Raw genomic sequence first — 23,108 nt, forward strand, 5'->3', positions numbered from 1 at the left:
TCATTAAGAACTACATAAACCTGTCCTCAGCTGTAAAGCTGAAGGAGGAGAACTTTGATTTGTGGTCTCTGGAGTGCATGTCCAGGCCTAGTGTGAAAGCATTGTGTGTTAAAAGAGAACACGGCGCATTTCCAAACATTTTTGCAGGGCAAGACCCATAGAATAAAAGCTTCTCTACTAACTGAAAATCATTACTAGCATATACAGCTAATGGACAGACTCCTGCAGCTTCAGAATACATGTCACTAGTTGTTGTCAAATGGCTGACAGGCACAGTGCTTCAGGCACTTGTTACTCTCTTGCCTTACTTCAAGTTTGTTCTCTTCCAGTAGAGAAATCTTGTGTGATTTTATTTCTGTTCCTTTCCCCTGTGAGCCAGCTACCACCAGGTTCCAATGCTTAGACCGTCACTAACAGCAAGCAAAAGATAATAAGGAAAAAATGCTTAGTGACCTCCCCAAGCAGTTACATCAAAATGCAACTATCTGGGAAGGGAGTCAAAAAGGCTGTTTTCACCATGCCCATTCCTATTCCCAAGAACTTGACATTCTAGCAGAGATGTGGAAAGCAGGGAGGAATCAGCAGGAGTTACTTTTCCAGCAAATTTTGCTATGGAAAAAGCACAGTGATTCTAAAACTCAGCCTAGGGCCCAACTTTCTTGAAACTTTTCTGGAAGAAGGATGAAATACAGACCTTATAAAAAATCATATATTCTTCTATTCCATCTAATCTAATCTTCACTGCTTTTGTGGAGAGAATAAATCAGCAAACCCAGAAATGTTCCATCAAGTTTTCTGGTTTCTGTCTCTGAGGTCTTTAGGTGGAATGAATGAGTCACTTTCCTTGTGATATGAAGAAATAAGGTTTTGAAAGCTAGAAATAGAGTGACAGCATTGTTTGAAACCTGATGGAATTCGAAGTTAGGTAGCTGGAAGAACCAGAGATGTTTTCAAATGTGAGCTTTCCTGTCATCTTCAGCAGGGAGAAATGATCATAAGCTTATTGTTGTATCTTAGGATTTCACATGCAAGAAGCATGGAAAAGATTTCTATAACAAAGAGCTTGTACGCCTACAAGTTGCCCTCTAATTTCTCAGTTGTATCAATAGACCATACTTCTTTTAGCAGGCCTTGCTGGAGTTAAAAGAAGCATTAAAAAGGAAATTTATTGTCAGTGGCAAGACCAGGGCACCACATTACAGCTAGAATTTTTTGTGAGCCGTGGGAGGGAGCTGTATGGTTTCATATGGTTAACATTATTCTTCTTTATGTTGGAAGGTCCCATCATTCTGTAATCATGTTGATGATATTGACTGCAGATTGGAAGATCAGACACAGAAACATTGCTTGGAATATAATTACGATTACGAAAATGGATTTGCCATTGGTAATTATTGATTGCATAGATTCTTAGCCATCCAGGTTTAATGCAGTTGTGAAGTACATATTGTGTTCTATGAGATATTTTTTTAAACAACTATAGAGCTCTTAAGATAGGAAGCGATGACATACTAGGTTTTATAACAGTATTATGGAACTTTTTGCTGCCTGGCTTTGATATCTATATCGTGTACAGGAAACGTTTACTGAGATACCTCATGATGAGAAGGGGAGAAGCAGCACACACATACACAGAATCCTGCAAACCTGCTTGGTTAATCTGGAAGAAAGCATCTTCTTTACAACCTACAGTTTCAAACCAAAATACTGAAAAACGTATAATAAATTGTTCTGAAGGTTCTTAAGAAAATGAGGAGCATCCTTGATGCTGGTTCAGATCAGCACAGAACCCTCACAATGTAAAGCTAGGCAAGCTTAAGTTTGCTCACCAGCTGTGAAATGTCTTCCTGTATATAAAGGTAGATTATGCAGGATGATTATAGCTGTATCAGTGACAGCTGTGACAGTCCTAGTGACAGTCCTAGTCCCCACTTTGCTTTATGCCAAGTGAGTTACCATTTTCAGTCTGTTTTTAAATATGTTAGTGTCCATGTTGCACTGCTGTTGTCCTTGATGTTACTGAGTCCCATGGGGCTGCTCAGAGAAAACAAAAAAAGGCTAAACCAGGTAACTTACATTGCCTATCTTAGCAGGAGGCATTCTGGCAGGTGAATCTCAGAATACATGTACTCCTGTCATGGCTGTGGCGTTTTTTGCAGGTTTATAGTGTAGAATCTCCTGCTTACTCTTACCTTTTAGACAGACTTCACTGAGTTTCTTGTGATTTTACACTGGGGAGGCAGGAGAGGAGAACTCTCCTCAGGTCATAGGAGATAGCAGTTTAGTAAACTAGTTGTGGAATACTTACATATTATTAACCACAAAGCACTGGAGTTAACTTGTCCTAGTTTCTACTGTAAATTTAAGAATATTCTAGATGTCTGCCTTAGAGATAATTGGCAGATTTCTTTTTATATGTTCATTTATATTTTTTTAATAGAGCTAGATCAATGAAAAAGAGCATGCATTCATCTAGTCATTATGAAAAGGTGGATTATGTGCAGAAACAGTTGTTTGTTACTGGTTAAGAGCATGTTGTAGGTGAAGGACATTATACAAAGGTTGAATTTGACATGCGTGTGTTAACAGGAAGTGCCTGTGTGTGGGGAATAAACATATAAGGCATTGCTACCAGCCTTTTCTGAGAGGTCAGACAATTATAGAGCTATTCAAGTGTTATGAGATGTAGCAGAGGTTGTGCTGTCTGTAATTAATCAGGAAGAGGAAGTGAGAGCAACATGGAATTGTTCAAGAAGGTGTAACTGGCAGGTGAGGGTCCATGCAAGACAGAGGAAGAGAGAAAAAAATGCAACCTGTAACTTTTTATAGCAGTATTTCTTTAAAGCACAAGATTCAGGATCTCTGGGTTATCAGCTAGGAGTGACACTAGGTTTGCTTTTTTTTTTTCTCTGGTACAACAGATATGTGTGGAACATGTTGTCTGTAGCTTCAAACAGACCTTATTCTTTTGAGGATATGTTTTAAAAATAACTACAGGTGTTTACTTCCCATATGTTGCTACTCTTTTGTTCCTTCTTAATGCCTCATAGGACCTGCTGGCTGGGGGACAGCAAATCAGTTGGATTATTCCTATGGTGATTTTGTTGACACAGCGCAAGAAGAGGACTTATCCAGGCATCTATCTTCCTCCACAAAGGCAGCACCTGCTCGAGTGAAAAGGCACAAGCTGAACATTCCAATGACTGACCACAAAATCAAGTTAATATTTAACATCACAGGTGAGAGAAGTCAAGATGTTGCCCTTCTTCTATTCCCTCTTTTTAAAAACATGTATTTCTAAAACATTCAGTAGAACTTAGCCTTCAGTTCACAAAGCCTGCTGCAGATGCAGATGATGCTTTTCTGTTTGTAGCCCCATTTCATCACAGACTTTCTGCTTGGGGGAAAGATCACAGCTTCATGTTCATGGAGAGCATTGTGCACTTAGCCTGCTTTCCGCTTTCCACTGGCAAGCTTAAGTCTTGCACTCTTGATACACTCCAGAGTACAGTGGAAGTGCTGACTGCAAAATCTGTGTGCATGTTGCATTCTCTGTTTATATCCCAGCTAGCGTGCCACTGCCTGATGAAAGGAATGATACACTGGAACTAGAAAACCAGCGACGGCTCCTCAAAACCCTGGAGACAATCACCAACAGGCTGAATAGGACCCTCCACAAGGAGCCCATGTATTCTTTCCAATTTGCCTCTGAACTCATCGTAGCTGACAGCAACTCGCTGGAGACCGAGAAGGCCATTCTTTTCTGCAGGCCTGGTTCTGTGCTGAGGGGGAGAATGTGTGGTAAGATGAATTATTTGCTCCTTACATGTGTTTAGAATGCTTTTGAAAGGCAAAGTTTTAGAGGGTGTTTGCAGTGGGTTATGGTTTGACACAGTCCAGTGCTTGTGGTCTCCGAGAACAATAAACTGCAAAGATGCCTTGCGTGGTTTGACTTCCAGAAAATGTTTATATTCCTAACCAAGGCCTGTGGAAAAGTACACTTCTGTACCCAGGATTCCACTCCCATGGGGAAATCAGGCACATCCACACTTGGTGATAGGCAGGAAAACAGTGCTTGGTATGCATTTTTTTAACCCTATTTGTCTTGAGAGTGATGTATAGTTAAAACAGAGAATTGGATTCCATTTTCAGTGTGTAGTGAGACCTTTACAATGTTCCAGAGAGATACCCCATTTTCACATTTGTGTAAATGGAAACTCCAGAAGCAAGTCAAGTGTGTATGATGGTGCACTCTGAGAGAGGAACCTTCTGTTTCCAATGTTACAGTCAACTGCCCTTTGGGTACCTATTACTCCCTGGAGCATAATACCTGTGAAAGCTGCTGGACTGGATCATACCAAGATGAAGAAGGGCAGTTGGAATGCAAAAGTTGCCCATCTGGTACCTACACTGAGTATCTGCACTCTAGGAGCATCTCTGAATGCAAAGGTGAGAAGTTAGTCTTCTTCAGACAGCCATTTCTGAATGTCTGTTGTCATACTTTTGGTCCCTGTGATGGGATTATCACAATGAGGATAGCCTTTGAAATGAGGAGCACTCGTAACTGCACATGTAAAGAGAAAAATTCAATTTTTCACCACTTCTGTGGTGTGCAGGATGCCCAGGCAGATGTTCTAAGAATATCTGGCCTTTGCAGCTTTGTTTCATTCCTGTCTTCATTCTGTGATATTGTGAGCCCATTTTGCAGGAACCAGTACACTTAATGCCATTCTTGTCCTTGTAAGCCTCTCTCCATCCTATCATGATCAAAGGTCTGCATCCTCAGCACCACTCTGGCTTTGTGACTGGTTCTGAAAAAGAAATTGCTAGGTTTATATCCTGTTTATTGTCTTATCATTATTTTTGTTGAATAAAATTAAATGACTGAGTTGCAATAAATTGTCTGCAATCAAAAGGGAATTAACTGGTTAATAATTCACAAAAGCACTACCAGTAATTTACCACTTTGTACCCACAAATTCCTTTAAAGTAGAGCAAGCTCTAGAAATTAAAGTCCCTGTGATGTGTATTGTGTTTTCAGCATCATTTTCAGAGCTCAAGAGCCGTGTTTCCTGTTGGCCATTGCTTAACCTTTATGAATGCTTCTGTTTTATAGCTCAATGCAAGCAGGGAACATATTCATCTAATGGTCTTGAGACCTGTGAAACTTGTCCACTTGGGACATACCAACCAGCGTTTGGAGCAAGGAATTGCATCTCTTGCCCACAAAATACATCAACGGTAAAAAGAGGTGCAGTGGATGTCTCAGCTTGCGGAGGTATGTAACAAAAGAGGCTAAGAAATTTCTAAAGGTTGTTTAAACATCAGCTAATGTAATGTAATTCATCTCCCTGAGGTGAAATTCTGCTTCTGGTTATGAGTGGACCAAGCAGCATTTCCCAGCAAAATGATGGATCACTTCCTGATACTCTGATTATTTCAGATGCCCTCCTTGATTTTCAAGATGAATTCTTGTCTAAAGATATACAAAGTTAATATGTGATGGGTACCTACATAAAGATAAAACTTTTTTCTCTACAGAAGAGAAAGGTAATGTCAGAATGTTTGTCAGTGTTATCTGTGGAACAGTTTCCATATCTTCTGTATGAAAATACTGATTTTTAAAACAATTTGTTCTGTAACTTATTTCAGGAATTTGTTCTCCACTGTCTTTGGGAAGTTTTGCCATAAAGCTTCCAAAGGAAAATAGTCTGCAGGCATTAATGACATATAAAAGTATTGTCTTTTGTCCTCACTTCTTCCTAAAGGAGGGGGGGGGGGGAAACAAACAGGTGTAAGAAATAAAAGATAATGAAAAATGCATTTGAAAACTGTACCCAGAGCAGCAAAAGGTATAGACAGAAATACTTCACAGATATTTCCATAGTCCTTTGAAAATGACAGGTCACCTAACATCACAATTTAAATAAGCGTCTCCTAGAGTTGCAAATTCCTGGCAGTTCTCATCCTATTCCTTTAAGTCTGATGAGGGACTGTGAGAGTAGCAGAGAAAATGATCAGAAAGATGTGGGGCAAGGTAGAGGTGCAAGTGATCACTCAAAAACATGTCCTTTTGTTCTTGCAGTACCATGTCTTGCAGGCGAGTTCTCTCGTACAGGTTTGACACCTTGCTACCCTTGTCCCAGAGACTACTATCAACCAGACCCCGGAAAGTCCTACTGCTTGTCTTGTCCCTTTTATGGAACAACAACTGTCATTGGTGCCAGATCCATCACAGATTGTTCAAGTAAGCCGAATTATCTCTGCTGGAGAAAACAAATAAAGGGAACATCTACAGATTGGTCAGCAGCAGTCTTAACAGAAAACCCACTTACTCTCTGTCATGGTGGTGGTTATTAATTATGAAATATGAAATACTAATTATTCTTTATTTAAAACCTTTTAGTAGTATTTATATGCAGATTCTAGTGTACGATCATGGATATAATTCCATAGTCTGGTACAGGTTACAATTTTGAACCAAATTAGAAAAATACAAAACAGTTATTCAATACTGTGGTGAGTACGTCGAGAGAGGTTCTCCTCCCTCTCTACTCTGCCCTAATAAAGCAACATATGGAATATTATGTCCAGTTCTGGGCCCCTCAATTCAAGAAGAACAGGGAACTGCTTGAGAGAGTCCAGCGCAGAGCCACAGAAATGATTAAGGAAGTGGAACATCTTCCTTGCAAGGAGAGACTGAGGGAGCTGGGGCTCTTCAGCTCGGAGGAGACTAAGGGGTGACCTCATTCATGTTTCATAAAGGGTGAGTGCCAAGAGGATGGAGCCAGGCTCTTCTCAGCGATGCCTAATGACACGACAAGGGGCAGTGGGTGGAAGATGAGGCATAGGAAGTTCCATGGAAACAGGAGGAATTACTTCACTGTGAGGGTGACAGACCACTGGAATGGGCTATCCAGCGGGGTTGTGGAGTCTCTCTCTCTGGAGATATTCAAGGCCCACCCGGATGCATTCCTGTGTGGCCTGGTATAGGTGACCCTGCTTTGGCAGGGGCCTTGGACTAGATGATCTCTCAAGGTCCCTTCCAGCCCCTAACATTCTGTGACTCTGTGAAGAACTGGAGTACAATTCTGCCATTTGTCCACCAGGGGCCGACTCAACAAGACATCTGGTGGCTGAATAGAGCTGTGAGGCTAGGTGTCAGGCACGTACAATTTAAAAGGAACCTTTCAAAGAGACTTAAACCAATTTTCACTCCAAGCATAGTTCAGGCTGCTGCATTATAAATCACAGGTTACAATACCACACAGACAAAAACACAGGGATTTTAAACAGATACATATTTGTATACATACGTATATAAAATACTCTGTGGTTACTGTAAAATTTGTTTGTTATTCCCACAAATTCAGTTATTTCAGCATACCTTTAGATCCATTACTAACATGCAATTACTATGCCATCATGGAATAGGAACCTTGCCATACAGTGCTATTAATAGCTCTTTTATGTCTTTCCTCTTTAGGTTTTGGGTCTACTTTTTCAGCAGCTGAGGAAAGCGTAATGATGGTACCAGCCTCTCCAGAAAATATCAGCAAGCAGTACAAAGTCAGCAGTCAGGCAAGGACAAGATACATTTTCAAGAGTTATATCAAATGAAAGAAAGAGTGCCTTATGCAGCAGTAAATGACTGAAGACTTTTTAAATGCAATTGCTAAGTTGACTGTTTCCTGAAGAGATGAGAATGGTGATCATAAAGGGAAAACTCAAACACTCTTTGGTAATTGTAGAATCAGTTCCACTGAACAAAGGAGGTTGCATCAGCTATTTGCAATCTTAAATTCTGGACTTGAAGCCTTCACCTGATGTGTGAAATATTTATCAAACTTACTAAATTTAAGCTCAATGAAGAAGGTTCAGCCAGTGACTACATTCATACTCAGTCATCTGATGTCTTCCATATGCTGAATTCCAGAAAATGCTACCAAACTTCTAAGTCCCATTTGTAAAATGTTTGTTTTACTTATTGCAATATAGATGCACTTGAGAGAAGGCATGCAGAGTTTCCATCTGCTGTGAGCACCCCCTTTGAAATGCAGGCAAGCCTCACATGACTTCTCTAGTGACAATATTTGCCAGAGATGCTCCTGTATCCCCTCCATCATCCCCCTAGTCTGTAACTCTGACAAGACTGCTTTGTTTCATCTAAAGTTAGGGTATTGTGTAAACAGAAGCAAAGATGAATGGTATCAATTTGGCCTCTACTGTTATCCAACATGCAGATAGGTGAGAAACTGATCTCTTATAGTTTTAGTTGATCGTTTACTTGAGGGCTTTGCTGAAAATAAGTTTGCTATGTCGGAAGAAATAACATCACACAGAGTTCTCTACCAGCTCACTTTATGGCCAGCAGCTGGTGTAAAAGGATGCAAAGTGGAGAACTCATATAAAAGACAGCATGATGTAAAATGTCATCTATTAATCATAGCTAATTGTTCTGAGGGAACAATTGTGATGATCACATTTTAAGTAAAAGGTCATTTAAAAATAATTATTCTGATTGCTGGTATTGTTTTCTAGGAAAAAAAAAAAGAAAAAGAACAGTTGGTGTGCTGAGGAGACAAAGGAAAAGAGCTACAATTTACTGACAACAATGTTTTTTCTCAGCTTCCTAAAATGGCTAGAGGGTGTGCAGTTTAAGTTAAGAACATTTTCTTCCATCTGTGTTTCCACCTTTACAATAATTGTATCATTCTTGCCTCTGGTAGGTCTTTCATGAGTGTTTCCTGGAACCATGCCACAACAACGGAACATGTAAACAACTGGGAAGTGGATATATTTGCATATGCCCACTTGGATATACAGGTAAAAAAAAGATTAGAAGCTAGTGGAGGGAGCAATTGTCTTCATGCCCTTAACTTGAGCAAAACATTTCAGTGCCTAATTAATTGGACTATCCATGAGAGATTTACCATACACAAATGTTAAGAGAAGAAGTAGTTTCTCATGTCACTGAGTTATAGTGTATTTAGCAGAAAAGGATTTTGAATAGGGTTTCTTCTAGTGAAGTTAGTGGATTTGAGTATCCTGTCGCTTGGCAATGTTTCTGATTAGTAAAAAGCTGGAAATTTGCCTTCTAGAGAGCTAATTCCACCAGATCTGGCTCTACTCCTCTTCAGTCTTACCTTCCCAGTTGCTTCACAGCCACAGATAGTTTATTATTCAGCTACTATCAAGAAGTAATCCATTATTTGTGATAAAGTGCCACCATCCGGAACTGATCAGCCTGTTGCTCAGTGTTGCACCCTACCTCTTCAATAACACTTTATATCAAGTCTGTGTTAAAACACTAAGGAGAGGATAATAAATCTGAATGTCTAGGTACATGCAGCATAAATCAGTTGTGATTTTTTATAGTAAGTAATCATGATTCCTGTGTTTCTGAACAAATGCAAATTTGGTCTCCCTGCTCTCAGTCCTTTATTTTGTGGTCTAGGCTTGAAATGTGAAACAGAAGTTGATGAATGTAAGTCATCTCCTTGTCACAACAATGGGATGTGTAAAGATGGCATTGGGACCTTTGTTTGCAATTGTCAGCCAGGCTACTCAGGTAATGTGTTTCACTTCATAGCTTTTCTTCAGACAGGCATTGCTTCTGTGCCAAGTAAATAACACAAAATACAAGGGCTGTATAATTCCACGTCTGTGGAATTCCATGTGATCTACAGGTTAAAGTTCTACTGTATGTAAGTAGGTTTTGAAATAAAAGAAGGAGCATTCAAGGACAGTCTGTGTGTGTGTGTGTGTATGCGTGTGCATGTATGGCCTAACTACAAAAAATGCTCTTGCAGTTGCTTTACTGAAGCCCTATGAGTGAGGGGGTTTTTTTGTATCTTTCTTCTCAGTGGTTTTAGCTCTCACCTGCATGTAAATTGAAGGTAGAGAGGTCTGTGGGGAAACTGACATGCTTGACTACTTTGACAAAACAGCACCTAATTTCTAAATCCTGAAATAAACAGCTGACAAGATAGTTTTGTCTGATCAAAAAGAAGGCTTCGTGATTCCCTCAATTTTGATGTTTTTAGCTATACATTTACCAAGGGCAGCACTTGCTGGATATTTTTTAAACTTTGTAAAGACAAACCTTGTGCCTTGCATCTTTCACATCTCAGCATCTAAATAACACAGCTGCTGTCTGTAGATGTCTGCAGTTGTGCAGACAGATGTGGAATTTCGTCACCTGTGCTCAGTAGTCTTTTGTTGTGCAAGCAGTATGGTACTGATATGTCTTGCATATTCAGTCACTGCAGCATGCAGACCTTGACTGTGTCTTGATCATACCTTGTCACCCTTGCTGTTTGAAGGTCTCTTCTGTGAGGAAGACATAAATGAATGTAGCTCCAGTCCATGTTTGAATGGAGCCCACTGTGTTGATGGCAAGAACAGTTACAGCTGCACTTGTGCAAAAGGATTCACAGGTACACTTTTTTTCTGTTTATGTTTTTCTCTTTCTGACCACAACCAAGATATCTGTCTGAAACATTTCAACCTCATTGCTATATATTATATATGTTATGTGTTGATATGGGTGTACTACATTCTTTAGGTCTATCTAATGTCTCAGTCTGCAGTGTAAGCATGGCTTCAGAAGGATTTACTAAATGATCAGTCATTACTAATTTTGGCATGACCTGACTGTGTAATATTGAGGAAAGAATGAGGACATTCAATCAGTGCAAACTGGTTTGGTTTTATATTCATTTTAACAGTAGACATGAGAGTCTATATTAAAACTACTCCCTATTGCCATAGTCAGCTTCCTACTGCTTTCATGGATTTCCATAATAACTAGGCCACTAAGATGATGAGGGAACTGGAACATCTATCATATGAGGAAAGGCTGAGAAAGCTGGGGCTGTTTAGCTCAGAGAAGAGGAGGGAGGCTAAGGGGAAAATCATATTAATACTCACAAATCTAAGGAGTGGGTGTCAGGAAGATGGTGTCAGACTCTTCTCAGTGATCCGCAGTGACAGGACAAGCGATAACGAGCATTAACGTGAACATAGGAAGTTCCATCAAAACACGAGAAGGAACCTCTTTACTTTGAGAGTGGCAGAGCACTGGAACAGGCTGTCCTGAGAGAGTGAGAAATCTCTGTCTCTGAAGACTTTCAAGGCTTGCACAGCCAGATGTGTCCCTATGTGATCTGCTTCAGATGATCCTCCTCTAGCAGGGGTGTTGGGCTCAATGATCTTCAGAGGTCCCTTCCAACCCCTACCATTCTGTGATTCTGTGATTATCATGTTACTAAAAAGTTCCGCTATAAAATCACCTGCAGTTAATTTGTTCTTTGGTGCTTGCAACATAGATCCTCTTTTACAACTGAAATTGAGCAGAGTCGTGTTTCTAGCTTTCATGGTTCTCCTTAGAGTTAAGATTCCAGCTGAAAGTCTTATGTAGCAGCTTTTCATTTGTTGCTCAGAGTAGTTTCTCAGGGGATTTCCATTTAAATTCCCCACAGTTTGCTGAGTTTTAATTTCTAGTTACTACAGAATTACAGTTCCTGTACTTATTTTATGACCACTTAACTCAGTTAATGGAGTAAACTCCAAGCCCTGGTGATTGTTGCTGTTTCTCAAGAAGATGGACATCCTTAAAAAACTAAGATGGGTTAGTAACTTCTTTCTTAGGTTAATTCAGAATGGAGCTGTGACTTTGTTCTTTTCTTCTCAGGTGCTCACTGTGAAAAGGAGGTCAATGAATGCCTTTCAAACCCGTGTCTTAATAGGGCTATTTGTGAAGATCGAGTTGGTGGTTTCTCCTGCAAGTGCCTCCCAGGTTTTTCTGGTGGCTTATGTGAAAGAAACATCGATGAGTGTCTCAGCAGACCCTGTAAGAATGGAGCTACATGCAGAGATGGTATCAACAGCTTCAGGTGAAACACAGATGATTAATGTAATACCATGTGGGAAGTTAGATATGTTGTGATGCTTCAGCCTTCTAAGATTTCAGCAAGGCATTTGGCAGCATGATCTAATATTAATGGTCCCCTGGTGGACAGGACACCAAGGAGGTTTTTAAGAGGCAAGAAAATAGATCCGAGTGACCTTAAAAAAATTCCAAGGTTAAGAGCAAAGCAAGTATGCAGAGTATGAAGCATAATCATAGTCATACTACATGTTTTTATCATTGATCTTCCAAAAGAAACCCACTTTCCCAAGCTTCAAGAGCTTGTCTTGCTTTCCACTGGAGAAGAGGTGATAACTAGTTATGTCCTGATAATACTATGTTTCTATAGCCTGGAAGACAGGGATAACTGTATATATTGAAAACAGATTTAAATACAAACACTGATGAAATTTTCCTAATAATTATTTTTATGCTTTAGAGTATCTAAACTCAGATTAGCAGTTACAAATAGCAATAGCAGTGTCATATCCTGGATCTCTGTAGAAACAGAAAGATGGACCAGCTGGGTTTAATAACTCTTTCTAACTCTTTCTCTCCTCTAAGTCCCAGAAGTTTTGTTGCTTTTCAAATACCTTGATTTTCTAAGTACCAGTGGTTTTGGTGGCTTTTTACTGCTGTGGTTTTCCCTTTATGTAATCATATTTGCCCAAAAAGTCAAGTACCTCTCCTTTGTAGTTCGGTGGACCTAGAAGGCATGCTTCACTCACAGGAATGCAACAATTGCTTCTTCAAGTTTCATATGAAAGACGGCAAGCACTGTGTTTAAATATTGTTTGTGCCTATCAAGAAGAAATACTCTGCAGCTAATGGAATACAAATGTAGTTAAAAGAACAGCATCGAAACCTCTATTAATTCTGTAGCATCTCTTCTGGTTTGTTTTTTTGTTTTGCTTAGGTTTTTTGTTTTTGTTGTTTGTTTGGGGTTTTTTCCTCCTTTTTTTTGGGGTTGGTTTGGGTTGGTTGGGTTGGGTTTTTGGTTTTGGTTTTTTTTTTTCAGTGCGTGTCATTCCTATTGACCAATCTGACCTTGTGGTCAGGATTCTCTGTCATGACATTAGCTACCTTTGAAATATGCCTCTCTTTTGCTCCATAGGTGTCTGTGTGTGCCAGGGTACACTGGAATAAACTGTGAAGTGAACATCAATGACTGTGAATCTAGTCCCTGCTTAAACCAAGCCACCTGTGTGGATGCCTTGAACTCGTACGTTTGTAAATGTCCCCCTGGCTTTACAGGCAGCAGGTGTGAAACAGGTACACAGGACCGAGTGTCAGAAAAAGGTGGCTTGACTAAGTCTCTGGGCAAGATTTGCACTGGCTGGGCTGATTTCATACAGGTTATCCAGAAAGCAGCCAGGGTGGGGGGACTCTGAGAGCCTGAGTGGAGCCTGAGTCATTGCAGTGTTAACAACTGTAATAACAAACAAGTAACAGCATTGTGTGCTATGCCATCTTTATATTACTTTTCTTTTTTTAAGGCACTGTTCTATCTTTTTAATTCTGAACAGGCCTACCGAGTTTAATTGTTATTTGCTCTGTGTATCTGCGTTAATTTCTGTCTGCTGTATTTCACATAGGGCCTTACATTACAAAGTTAGAGATTAATGTGTGGTAGTCTGAACTTTGGAGGTCCTAGGATATCAAGTTCCCTACAGGCAAGAGGGTATCAGATTAAAAAATGGGTCACACCTAGTGCAGCTTCCTGGATGATGCTGGAGTTGGGCCATACAACCACAAGACTCAAATCCATTTGTCTTTTAGCTGCTTTATGGAAATTGTAAAGTGTTACAGTGGTATCTGTTGAATCTTTAAATGAAAGCTGAAGAGCCTGTGATGATTTTACAGACAGCAGAGTATGTAGAGGTCATTTAGATTTGCTGTCTTGTGTCAAAGTTTTATACCACCCAGTTTTCATGAGAGCTCCACTTGATACATTTACATCCAGAATCCTTGTAATGTATGTCTCTGCAGGGAAGAGCAGCACAGGAATGCTGTTCCATACCAGGACAGTATATTTTGAGCTTTATCTTTTTTTTTTCTTTCCCAACCTTGATTCTTGTGAATAAAATGGAACTACTGGCTAATCACACCTCTTTGGGTTTTAGAGTGGCAGATGGTATTTAATTTCATTGACAGGGGACTGAAAAGCAAGGTTCATGGTCATTGTTAGATAATCAGCTTTTGAAGTGGAGGTCAAACTGTGTGTGTTTTCAAGCCTTAGAAAACTGCATGCTGATTGTAGTTAGACTGCTCTATATTCTTTCTGTCTCTCATGAATCCAAAGTGCATAGTTCTTGTAGATGTGCTGTGTTCATTTTATTGCATTTGCTTAGATACAATTTGGTTATTTTCCTGTTTTCAGGAATGTCACTCTGAAAACTCTTTGTCTTTGTTCCAGAACAGTCCTCTGGCTTTAATCTTGATTTTGAAGTCTCTGGGGTCTATGGATATGTCATGCTTGATGGTGTTCTCCCATCCCTTGGTGACATCACCTGTGCATTCTGGATGAAATCTGCTGACACCACAAACTATGGGACTCCCATTTCCTATGCAGTGGAGAATGGAAGTGATAATGCATTTCTTCTAACTGATTACAATGGGTAAATAATAATTTTGCTTTTCTGTAGCTTAGAGATTCCTTTCTTGAATTCATAAAGTTAACGTAGACCAGAAGTCTGAATATCAGCTTCATGTATTTCAGGGTAGAAAATCGGCATTCAAACTCCATAGCTGGAGTTGTGGTTTTGTTTTATTCCTCACTTTGTTTCACTCACTTTTTGCCAAATAGAATAATAATGCCAAGAAAACACTGAAATTCAGCAAGCAGGATCCTTTTTGTCTGACTGCGTGTACATCATTTAAATGACACATTGTGATAACAGTTGGATAAAATGGAGCTCAGCACTCAGAGTAAGTGTGTGACTCCAAAAGCAGGGATGGATCCAAGGGGCAGGTTGAAGAGTTCACTATACAGTTGTGATTTGAGTCTTCATGTTTGGGTACAAGAGCTCATTACTTATATGACTATGCTTTGCATATGATGACCATAACTTCCAAGTGAGATATTTCATAAGATGATCTTTAGAGAGAGATTGCTTTTGTGTTGTAGACACAGTTACCTCATTTGGCAAGTAACGTTTTCTTAAGTCATGTGGGACAAGCTTTTAAAGTTCCCACATGCAACTGAGTGTGCCTTTATCTTCCTTCCATGCAGCTGGGTTCTTTATGTAAATGGCAAAGAGAGGATCACAGACTGTCCTTCAGTGAACGACGGTAACTGGCATCACATTGCTGTCACATGGACATGCACAGATGGAGCATGGAAAGTGTACATCGATGGAAAACTGTCTGATGGAGGCAGTGGGCTCTCTGTTGGCTCAAAAATCCCTGGTATGCTTTATTTAGGTGCCACCAGATCTGTTGTCTTCATTCTGATTTTATTGCAGAATTTGCTGTGTCTGCAAGGAAATGTTTATTTTGGTGTTTTTGGTATGTTTTTACATTTTCAGCATTTATGCAGAGATCATGTTTGCGATTCTTGTTCATGAGGACAGTTCTCTCACGCAGCCTCTTTGAAGACAAAGAGCCTATTTCTAGGATGAACTAGTAGGTAGCTTGTTTTGAGGCTGGCAGAGTTTAGTCCACAAATGAGCCTATGCTGAGCTGATTTTGGAATGGGTTTTTGAGAATGGTTTCTCACGCAACAAACTGAAATTTAACTGGAATTTCCCGTACTAATGAGTGCTCAGTGTTGATTGACTTAGATTTCTTCTGTTACTTTCAGACATATTTTTGAAGTCATGCTTGCATTTTTTTCCTAACAAGGTAGCTTTTGTTGTTTCATTGTTTCCTGTGATCAGCTGTCTTTCCAGTAATATCAGAAGACACAGAATCATAGAATCATTTCAGTTTGAAAAGATCTCTAAGATCATAGAGTCCAATCATAAACCTGACACCACCATGGCCATTAATCTGTGTCCCAAAGTACCATGTCTACACATTTTTTTTTTAACACCACCAAGGATGGTGACTCCACCACCTTCTTGGACAACCTGTTCCAATGCCTGGCCACCCTTTCAGTAAAAGTATTTTTCCTAATACCCAGTCTGAACTTCGCATGGTGCAACTTGAGGCCATTTCCTCTTGTTCTGTCACTTGCCGCTAGGGAGAAGAGGACAGCACCAACCTCACTACAACCTCCTTTCAGGTAGTTGTAAAGAGCAATGAAGTCTCCCATGAGACCCCTCTTCTCCAAACTAAAGAACCCCAGTTCTCTCAGCTGCTCCTCCTAGACTTCTCCAGAGCCTTCACTATCTTCATTGCCCTTCTCTGCACACACTCCAGCAATGTCTTTCTTATAGTGAGGGGACCACAACTGAACCCAATATTTGAGGCACAACCTCACCAAAGGAATACCTTCAGCATTGAAAAACTCTGAAAGACCTTGTATTAAATTGCTGCAAAGACATTTGGTTTTGATAGTATTTTCATACTACCACATCCAAATTTACATGGAGTTTAAAAAAAAAAAAACTTGAAGCATTTTAGTCTGCGTACCTTATGTTTGTCCCCATTGTTCCAAATTACATTGGAGTTACTTCCAGAGATAAGATCCATGGAAGTGTGCAGTCTCCTTACGTTTTGCCCTTGTCCACACAACCTCTAATAATCCACAGCACGACCACTGTGCTACTGGTCAAGGAGAGGAAATATAACTTGTTCTGACATTGTGGAATCAGATTTGTCCTTTATGACTTTCTGAGCTTTTGTCCAAAACAGGACCTATTCAAAACTGCATTTTGCATTTCTCTGTAATAATATGCTTCAAATACTGAGCTAGAACTGGTCTCTTAGAGCCAGTACTATGCCTGAAACAGCCAGGTAAAGGCTCTCCTCAGCCTGAGTTTAGTATTAATGTGTATTTGAGAGTCACTTCCAAACTGTTATGTTCACTTACCTCACTCTCGCATAGTACTACCCAGGGCTTTGAGGGTGGTTGGTCTCCTACACTACAAAATCTTAATAACATAATTATTTGGGTTTTCTTAACTTTTAATCTTGGGGATCTCTGTTTCAAGGGTTTGTTTCCTATCCCTTTTCTAATTCTCTATGAGTGTAGGTGGTGGTGCACTTGTACTGGGTCAAGAGCAAGATCAGAAAGGGGAAGGGTTCAACCCAGCTGAATCTTTCGTGGGCTCCCTCAGCCAGCTCAACATTTGGGATTATGTCCTGTCTCCGCAGCAGGTAAGTCCTGAGTGCAGTGTTTGAGCACAGAGCTCTGAGCACAGGATGAACAATTGAGAAGGCATTCCAAGTTAGCATATTGGATAGACCTCGTTTCCACAGAAGTCAGTGGGGACCCAGTCAAACTCTGGCTTAGGGCAATAAGCTTAGTGTAATAAGTAGTTTCTTAAAGCAAAATTAGTTGTGGTAAAATCAACACTGAGTCACCTTCTTGTTTGAGCCCTTCTGTATTATGTTGCCTTTAAAGAGAAGTGATGGCATACACAAAAGCTATCAGTCATGTTAGAAGAGAGGGAAAACCAAATAAATGAGCTAAGAGGTTGTTTTACAGGTTACAGTTCCCTCATCCTACTGTTTGAAGGCACTTAAAGTCATTGAAGTAAAACTTTAGAGGGGAGGCAACAGAATTTCTGTCAATGCATTAGATAACTATGAAAAATCTGAGCTGTATAGGCCCGTGGAAAGTCCTAAAGTGCAGCATAACTGAATATTAGGCTACTTTTATTCAAGTACCAAAAGCAAAGGCCACTAAACTTTCTCACAGAAAGAGATGTCTGCAATGACAGTGAACCCTCAGCTTCTCTGTGGGACAAGCTTCAGCGCTCAGTTATCCTCAGAGTGATTTTTTTTCCTTATATCTAGTTGGGACCTCCCACTTTCATTTATGCTGTTTCTGCCTCCCACCCACTGCACTGCTGTGAAGAGCCTTACTCTATATACTTAATTAACCTCCCCATCGGTACTTGGGGCTGATCTTAGATGTCCCCAAAGCTGTCTCTGATCCAGACTGAATCAGCTGTGATCCCACAGCCTCTCCCCACAGGGCGAATGCTCCAGCCCATCACCTTTTTGATGCCCTACCCTGAACTTGGTCCAGCTTGTCAGTGTCTTTCTTAAGAATACTGAAGAGCCCAAAATGGATTCCAATACTCCAGTCTAATAATCACTGAGAAAAAGGAACGAATTCCTGCCTTGGTTTTTCTGGTTGCAATCCTATTCACACAGAAAAGGATGCTGTTGGTCCTCATTACTGCCAGAGTTCACAACTGGCTGATACTCAGCTTACTGCCTGCCAGAGCCCTTAGGTCCCTTTCCCCAGAGCTGCTCCCTCTCTAGGCTTTCCCCAGGCTGTATCTTCCCAAGGTTTTTCCTTCCCATTTGCTCTTGTTGAATTTCGTGAGATCTGCTGACCCATTCCTCCAGCCTGTCCAGGTCCCTATGGATGCAACTCTGTCCATGAGCATACTGACTGGGCCTCCCAGTTTCATAGCATCTGAAACTGTGCTCCTTCACCGCTTCCTGGTCATTAGTAATTGAACCCTGAAGGTCAGAAGTAATGAAACTGTTGGTACCACTTCAGCAGTAAGATCTAATGCTCAGAGTTAGAGGCATTTTATGGAAGAAGGGTCTTTGAGTTAAAAGGTTTTGCTCTTCTGTTTTTTAAGATTTTGGTGGTTTGGCACTGTTTGTTAACACAAGATCCAAATAAGAAATAATAAAAAGAACCAAAAAGCAGAACCTTTGCTTCCAGCATCCAAATGTCTTCTCTTCTTCTTTCTCCTTTTCTTTGCTACTTTGGATTTCTGCTAAGTTCAGAACTGCCCAGCAGTCTGCTACTGGTTTTGGCTTTGGAGTCACCAATTGTTGCATTGCCAAGTCAAATTTCAAAGGTTTTGTTCACAAGCAGTTTTGAAGCTGAAAAGTATATGTGTGATTTTTACAGGGTATGCTGATGAAGAGATTTAAGTGCAGTTTTTCTAAGTCTTTCCCTCTAGTCTCCTGTCCCTAATGACAGGATTAATTAAATTGCTGTTTGCTTCAAGTGCAATACAGTTAGGACAAGAAAGAAAATCCTGCCTTTTATTTTTTGTACCCATGTTACTCGTCTGAAAAGACAGATGTGAGACCAGACAGGGAGGTGAGAGAAGTAAGCTTTCTAAAAAATTTTTACCTCATTCATGTTAGAGCTTGGGATAGTAAACCACTATAATTATCTGTTACTGTCAGTTTTGTTGTGGACAGCTGGAGCTATTCAGTAAATCTTACCTTCCTATTCTCAGCCATAAAGGAAAGCAAGGTGCCAAAATAAGTTGCCTAGTGAAAAGCAAAAAGGCATGGTCCCTTCTTAAAGATTTTTCATTGAGTACTTTAATTGGTCATGCACTTGCACATTAATTTTATATAGGTAAACCAGCATAGGTTGTTCTGTTGCCAAGTAGACAGCAGTAGAAATAGAAGTTGTCTATGGAGGACTGTGAGGTCCTTTCTGGTCCTCTACTATCTATTTGGCTTCAGAGGGTTGGTGACCAAACCTGCCTTTTCCACGTTGCCTTTTTTTTTTTTTCCCCTACAGATTCCTTGCAGTTTGTTTGCAGTCTTTGGCCTAAGTAGTTTCCCTCAGCACATCCTCTTGAAGTGAGATCTTTAAAGTAGCTTTAGAATAAGCAGAACAGAATAAGCTAAGCTGACTCTAGGAGAGTCCAATTCACCTCATTGGAGTTCAGTGTAGAGGGAATGTGAGAGTAATTCAGGCTGAGGTTCACAGTGTACCTTAATTTCTCACAAAGACAGTATAGCAAATTATTCTTGGTAGCTGATTCCATCCACTGGATACTTGACAGAAGCCAGTCACTGTTCTGAGAAAGGCATTTTCCCATCTCTTCAGTATGAACTGGGCACACCTTTCTAACCAGCTAGCTTTCTAACCAGCTAGCTCTGCCCTGGACCCATACTCTAGGTGCTGAGATATGCACCAGCCACTGAGCTGCTCATGTTTACTTAATTCATGTTTTCACAGGGCTGAAGGAAACATTCCTTTCTGTCTGCCAGGGAATTACTGTAATGACCCCACAACACAGAGCCAAAGAGAGGAAGTAGTCTTAGTAGCCTAATTACTAACATGTTCTCTTGATTGAATAGCCATGTTTTCTCCATAGACCACTTCCTTCTCTGATATCTTAAAAGAAGAGGAAGTCCTTAATTATCCCTTTACTGCATACTTAGCCTCCTCAGGGCACATATGTTTTATTCAGCATTCCATGGCTCAGATATGATTGCATCTGCCCTGACAGTGAGAAACATGATGGGGAGATCTGTGCGAGTCATACGCCTTAATCTCAGTCACCTTCTAGGATTGTTTCCTTTCTGTTTGTGAACTGACAGTGAACTTTAGCAGTGCAGTGTGAATCCAAAGCCCCAGTCTTTGATTTCCAGTTGTAAAGTACTTCCATGTGGTAGAAATCTCCCTGAGCATCCAATGCAACTATGCAGCCTTCTGATTTATAAATGTTGGCGTCAGGACATCTGACCTCCTTCCAAGAGACCAGTATGGAATATTTACATGACATTCCATCATTAGGGATCTGTCTGCCTGTTCTTGCTGTTGCATATAATTTACTCTGGTGTTTGAACATCTTAAAAGTGCTATGTCATCTGGTTGTAGTCTCCAGGTTTTTTCTGTGGGTGGCCAGACAGAGAAATGTAATGAATGGCACTATATTTAACAGATTATCAGTGACAGTGAGGTAGAAATATTTTTGCCTTATTTTATGTATTTATTTATTTATTTAAGATTAACATACAATACTGAAGCAGCTTAAGGATTCTCATTTGCCATTTCAGTTTCTTGTAGTAGGAATGCAAAAGAAACCCCTAGTGTGCCATTAAAGGAATTATGTTTCAAATTCCAGTATTTGACTAGATACACTCTCAAGATACTGATCTGCTGCTGACCTAACAGGGTGATCCTTTCTTTCTCCTGTCTTTGGTTTTCCTATGTAACTCCTGTGTCAGTACATGGTTAGTCAAGGCCCTGTCCTGCTTTGGCTGTACTGCTGGTAGTATTGGTGTGAGGAGGTCTTGACTGCAGTGTTTTGAAGAGCGTAGTGCAGTGAATTCACAAAACTTGTGTCCTGGAAACAACAAATGGCTTTATTATCTGATCCATTTTTGTGTTTCTGTTCCTGAAATGTGGTGTATTGCTATCAGAGTTTGCAGAAGACAGATCTTCTACATATAAGTTCCCATTAGCTCCTAACTGACATTTTTCTACAAATATCTCATTTCCTCCTCAGGTTGCATTTTCATACCCACCTTTGTCTGTGACATAAATACGTTTTTCATTCATACTAACAGACATAATTATGTTTCAAGAATTATGCTTCATATTTTGCTTGTATGACAAGTATTCCTTCAAGTGTTGCCTAAGTACATGCCTGTCCACAGCTAGCTGTCTTTTAGTACAGCAAAAACAAGTACTTCAGCCTTTTGTGCTAGAAAAGATGAACACCACTTATTCAATGGTCTGTCCTAGTGTTGCATGCAGATACAGAAGGAATATATTCTTACTTTTCTTTTCTTTCATACATGATCCTTAAACAGCACCTAATCCATTGTTTTAAATCCATAGGTAAAATCTTTGGCTACATCCTGTCCAGAAGAACTTCAAAAAGGAAATGTACTAGCCTGGCCAGATTTCCTGCCAGGAGTTGTTGGAAGAGTGAAGATAGACTACAAGAGTATATTTTGTGCTGGTTAGAACTTTATTTCCTAGAACCCTTTTTTTCTGAACAGTATTATAAGATTCTTTTATGAGGTCAAATATGCTAGCTTGCAGCCTTTGCCCTACAAACCTTGGATAAATTATTTTGATAATTTGACAGTTAGAACGTTCCGTCTTTCATTCCTCAAATTCCAGAGTTTTGTAACAGCAGTTCATTGGAATCTCTGACAGAGATTTATTGCTTCCTGAATTGAGATGGGGAAAGAGTGAAGATGGTGTTGAGTCAGAAGTTTTTCTTGTCTTTTATTCTAAAAATAATGGGATGGTATTAAAACGCCTACTGCCTCATCACCTCTTTTCCTACAGATTCCTTTTCTGATGTTAGATGTTTATGATTCTCAAAACCATTTGAGCCTGAGCAGGATGTAGCATACCTTACATTTCCCAAAGCTTTCTCTTGGATAAACTTATACAAGATCAAAGAGTCAGATAACAAATCTGTTGATTTCAGCACATAGCTGTGTCACTTACTGTATGCATTTATTTTTCCCACAGACTGTCCATCTTTGCAAGGATCCATACCACATCTGCGGGCTTCTTCAGCTGATGTAAAGCCAGGGTCAAAAGTGAGCCTTTCCTGTGACCCAGGCTTCCAAATAGTGGGAAACTCTGTTCAGCACTGCCTTAATCTGGGACAGTGGACACGGCCCTTTCCCCGCTGTGAAAGTGAGTTGTCTCAGTGGACTGGCATCAAACCCTAGCTTTTGTTTTGACCCTATCACTATTCCTGGCCTGTTTATCCCTGCTGCTATGATGCCCTGGAATCCATCCACATTACAGAATATACATATATGCTTAAAACTGAACTTCTATATTTTACTAAGCAGGAACTATGCCACAATCAGACTGCGACATCTTTTTAAGACAGTTTCTCATGCCCATGGCAGAAATGACTCTGTTTGGAACAGCAACCTGATACTCCAGTGGCTCCAAGGATGTTCAAGATACACAGGCAATACTGGACTATCATTGTAATTTTTGTTGCTGAAATCATCTGGTTTGAAGTGAAAACCTTTGCATTAATATGTTATACAGTAATTTCTTTAAAGGTGTAGATAGTTCTGAAAGGACTTAGAAGTGATTCAAGACTTACAGGATTTCTTTTAATCAACTAGGCTGTATACATCCAGGTTTACAATGTTAGTTGATTCCTGCTCTCCATCTTTCTCCTGTTCTTTGGTTCTCCTCTGCTGTGACTGCATATGTGACTGCAACTGACTATATTGTTCATTTCAGCAGAACAGGAGATTAGCTCCAGAAGTAGGCATTGTATGATCCCAAAATTGATCAGTAGTTGAAGGAAAATTCTCAAATTTGTTAAAAGTACCTTAGAAATAGTTCAATCTAAATTTGATACAGTTTTCAAGTCTTCCT

At 40.0% G+C, this 23,108-nt stretch overlaps 1 protein-coding gene across 1 annotated transcript in view; it reads left to right on the top strand.

Annotated features, from left to right (window-relative positions):
• SVEP1 (sushi, von Willebrand factor type A, EGF and pentraxin domain containing 1) overlaps nucleotides 1-23,108 on the top strand; it is a 147,187-nt gene that overhangs the window by 77,203 nt on the left and 46,876 nt on the right. Inside the window, exons 14-30 of the mRNA XM_054397853.1 lie at nucleotides 1,279-1,387; nucleotides 3,051-3,239; nucleotides 3,568-3,801; nucleotides 4,288-4,449; nucleotides 5,117-5,278; nucleotides 6,086-6,247; nucleotides 7,487-7,581; nucleotides 8,730-8,826; nucleotides 9,458-9,571; nucleotides 10,326-10,439; nucleotides 11,696-11,897; nucleotides 13,026-13,183; nucleotides 14,328-14,529; nucleotides 15,144-15,319; nucleotides 17,049-17,173; nucleotides 21,582-21,705; nucleotides 22,230-22,400. Of these exons, the coding sequence (XP_054253828.1) occupies nucleotides 1,279-1,387; nucleotides 3,051-3,239; nucleotides 3,568-3,801; nucleotides 4,288-4,449; nucleotides 5,117-5,278; nucleotides 6,086-6,247; nucleotides 7,487-7,581; nucleotides 8,730-8,826; nucleotides 9,458-9,571; nucleotides 10,326-10,439; nucleotides 11,696-11,897; nucleotides 13,026-13,183; nucleotides 14,328-14,529; nucleotides 15,144-15,319; nucleotides 17,049-17,173; nucleotides 21,582-21,705; nucleotides 22,230-22,400 (2,596 nt within the window). The remainder of the gene's footprint in view (nucleotides 1-1,278; nucleotides 1,388-3,050; nucleotides 3,240-3,567; nucleotides 3,802-4,287; nucleotides 4,450-5,116; nucleotides 5,279-6,085; nucleotides 6,248-7,486; nucleotides 7,582-8,729; nucleotides 8,827-9,457; nucleotides 9,572-10,325; nucleotides 10,440-11,695; nucleotides 11,898-13,025; nucleotides 13,184-14,327; nucleotides 14,530-15,143; nucleotides 15,320-17,048; nucleotides 17,174-21,581; nucleotides 21,706-22,229; nucleotides 22,401-23,108) is intronic.

Source organism: Indicator indicator, chromosome Z, assembly GCF_027791375.1.
Source record: "Indicator indicator isolate 239-I01 chromosome Z, UM_Iind_1.1, whole genome shotgun sequence".
Classification (NCBI taxonomy): Eukaryota; Metazoa; Chordata; class Aves; order Piciformes; family Indicatoridae; genus Indicator; species Indicator indicator.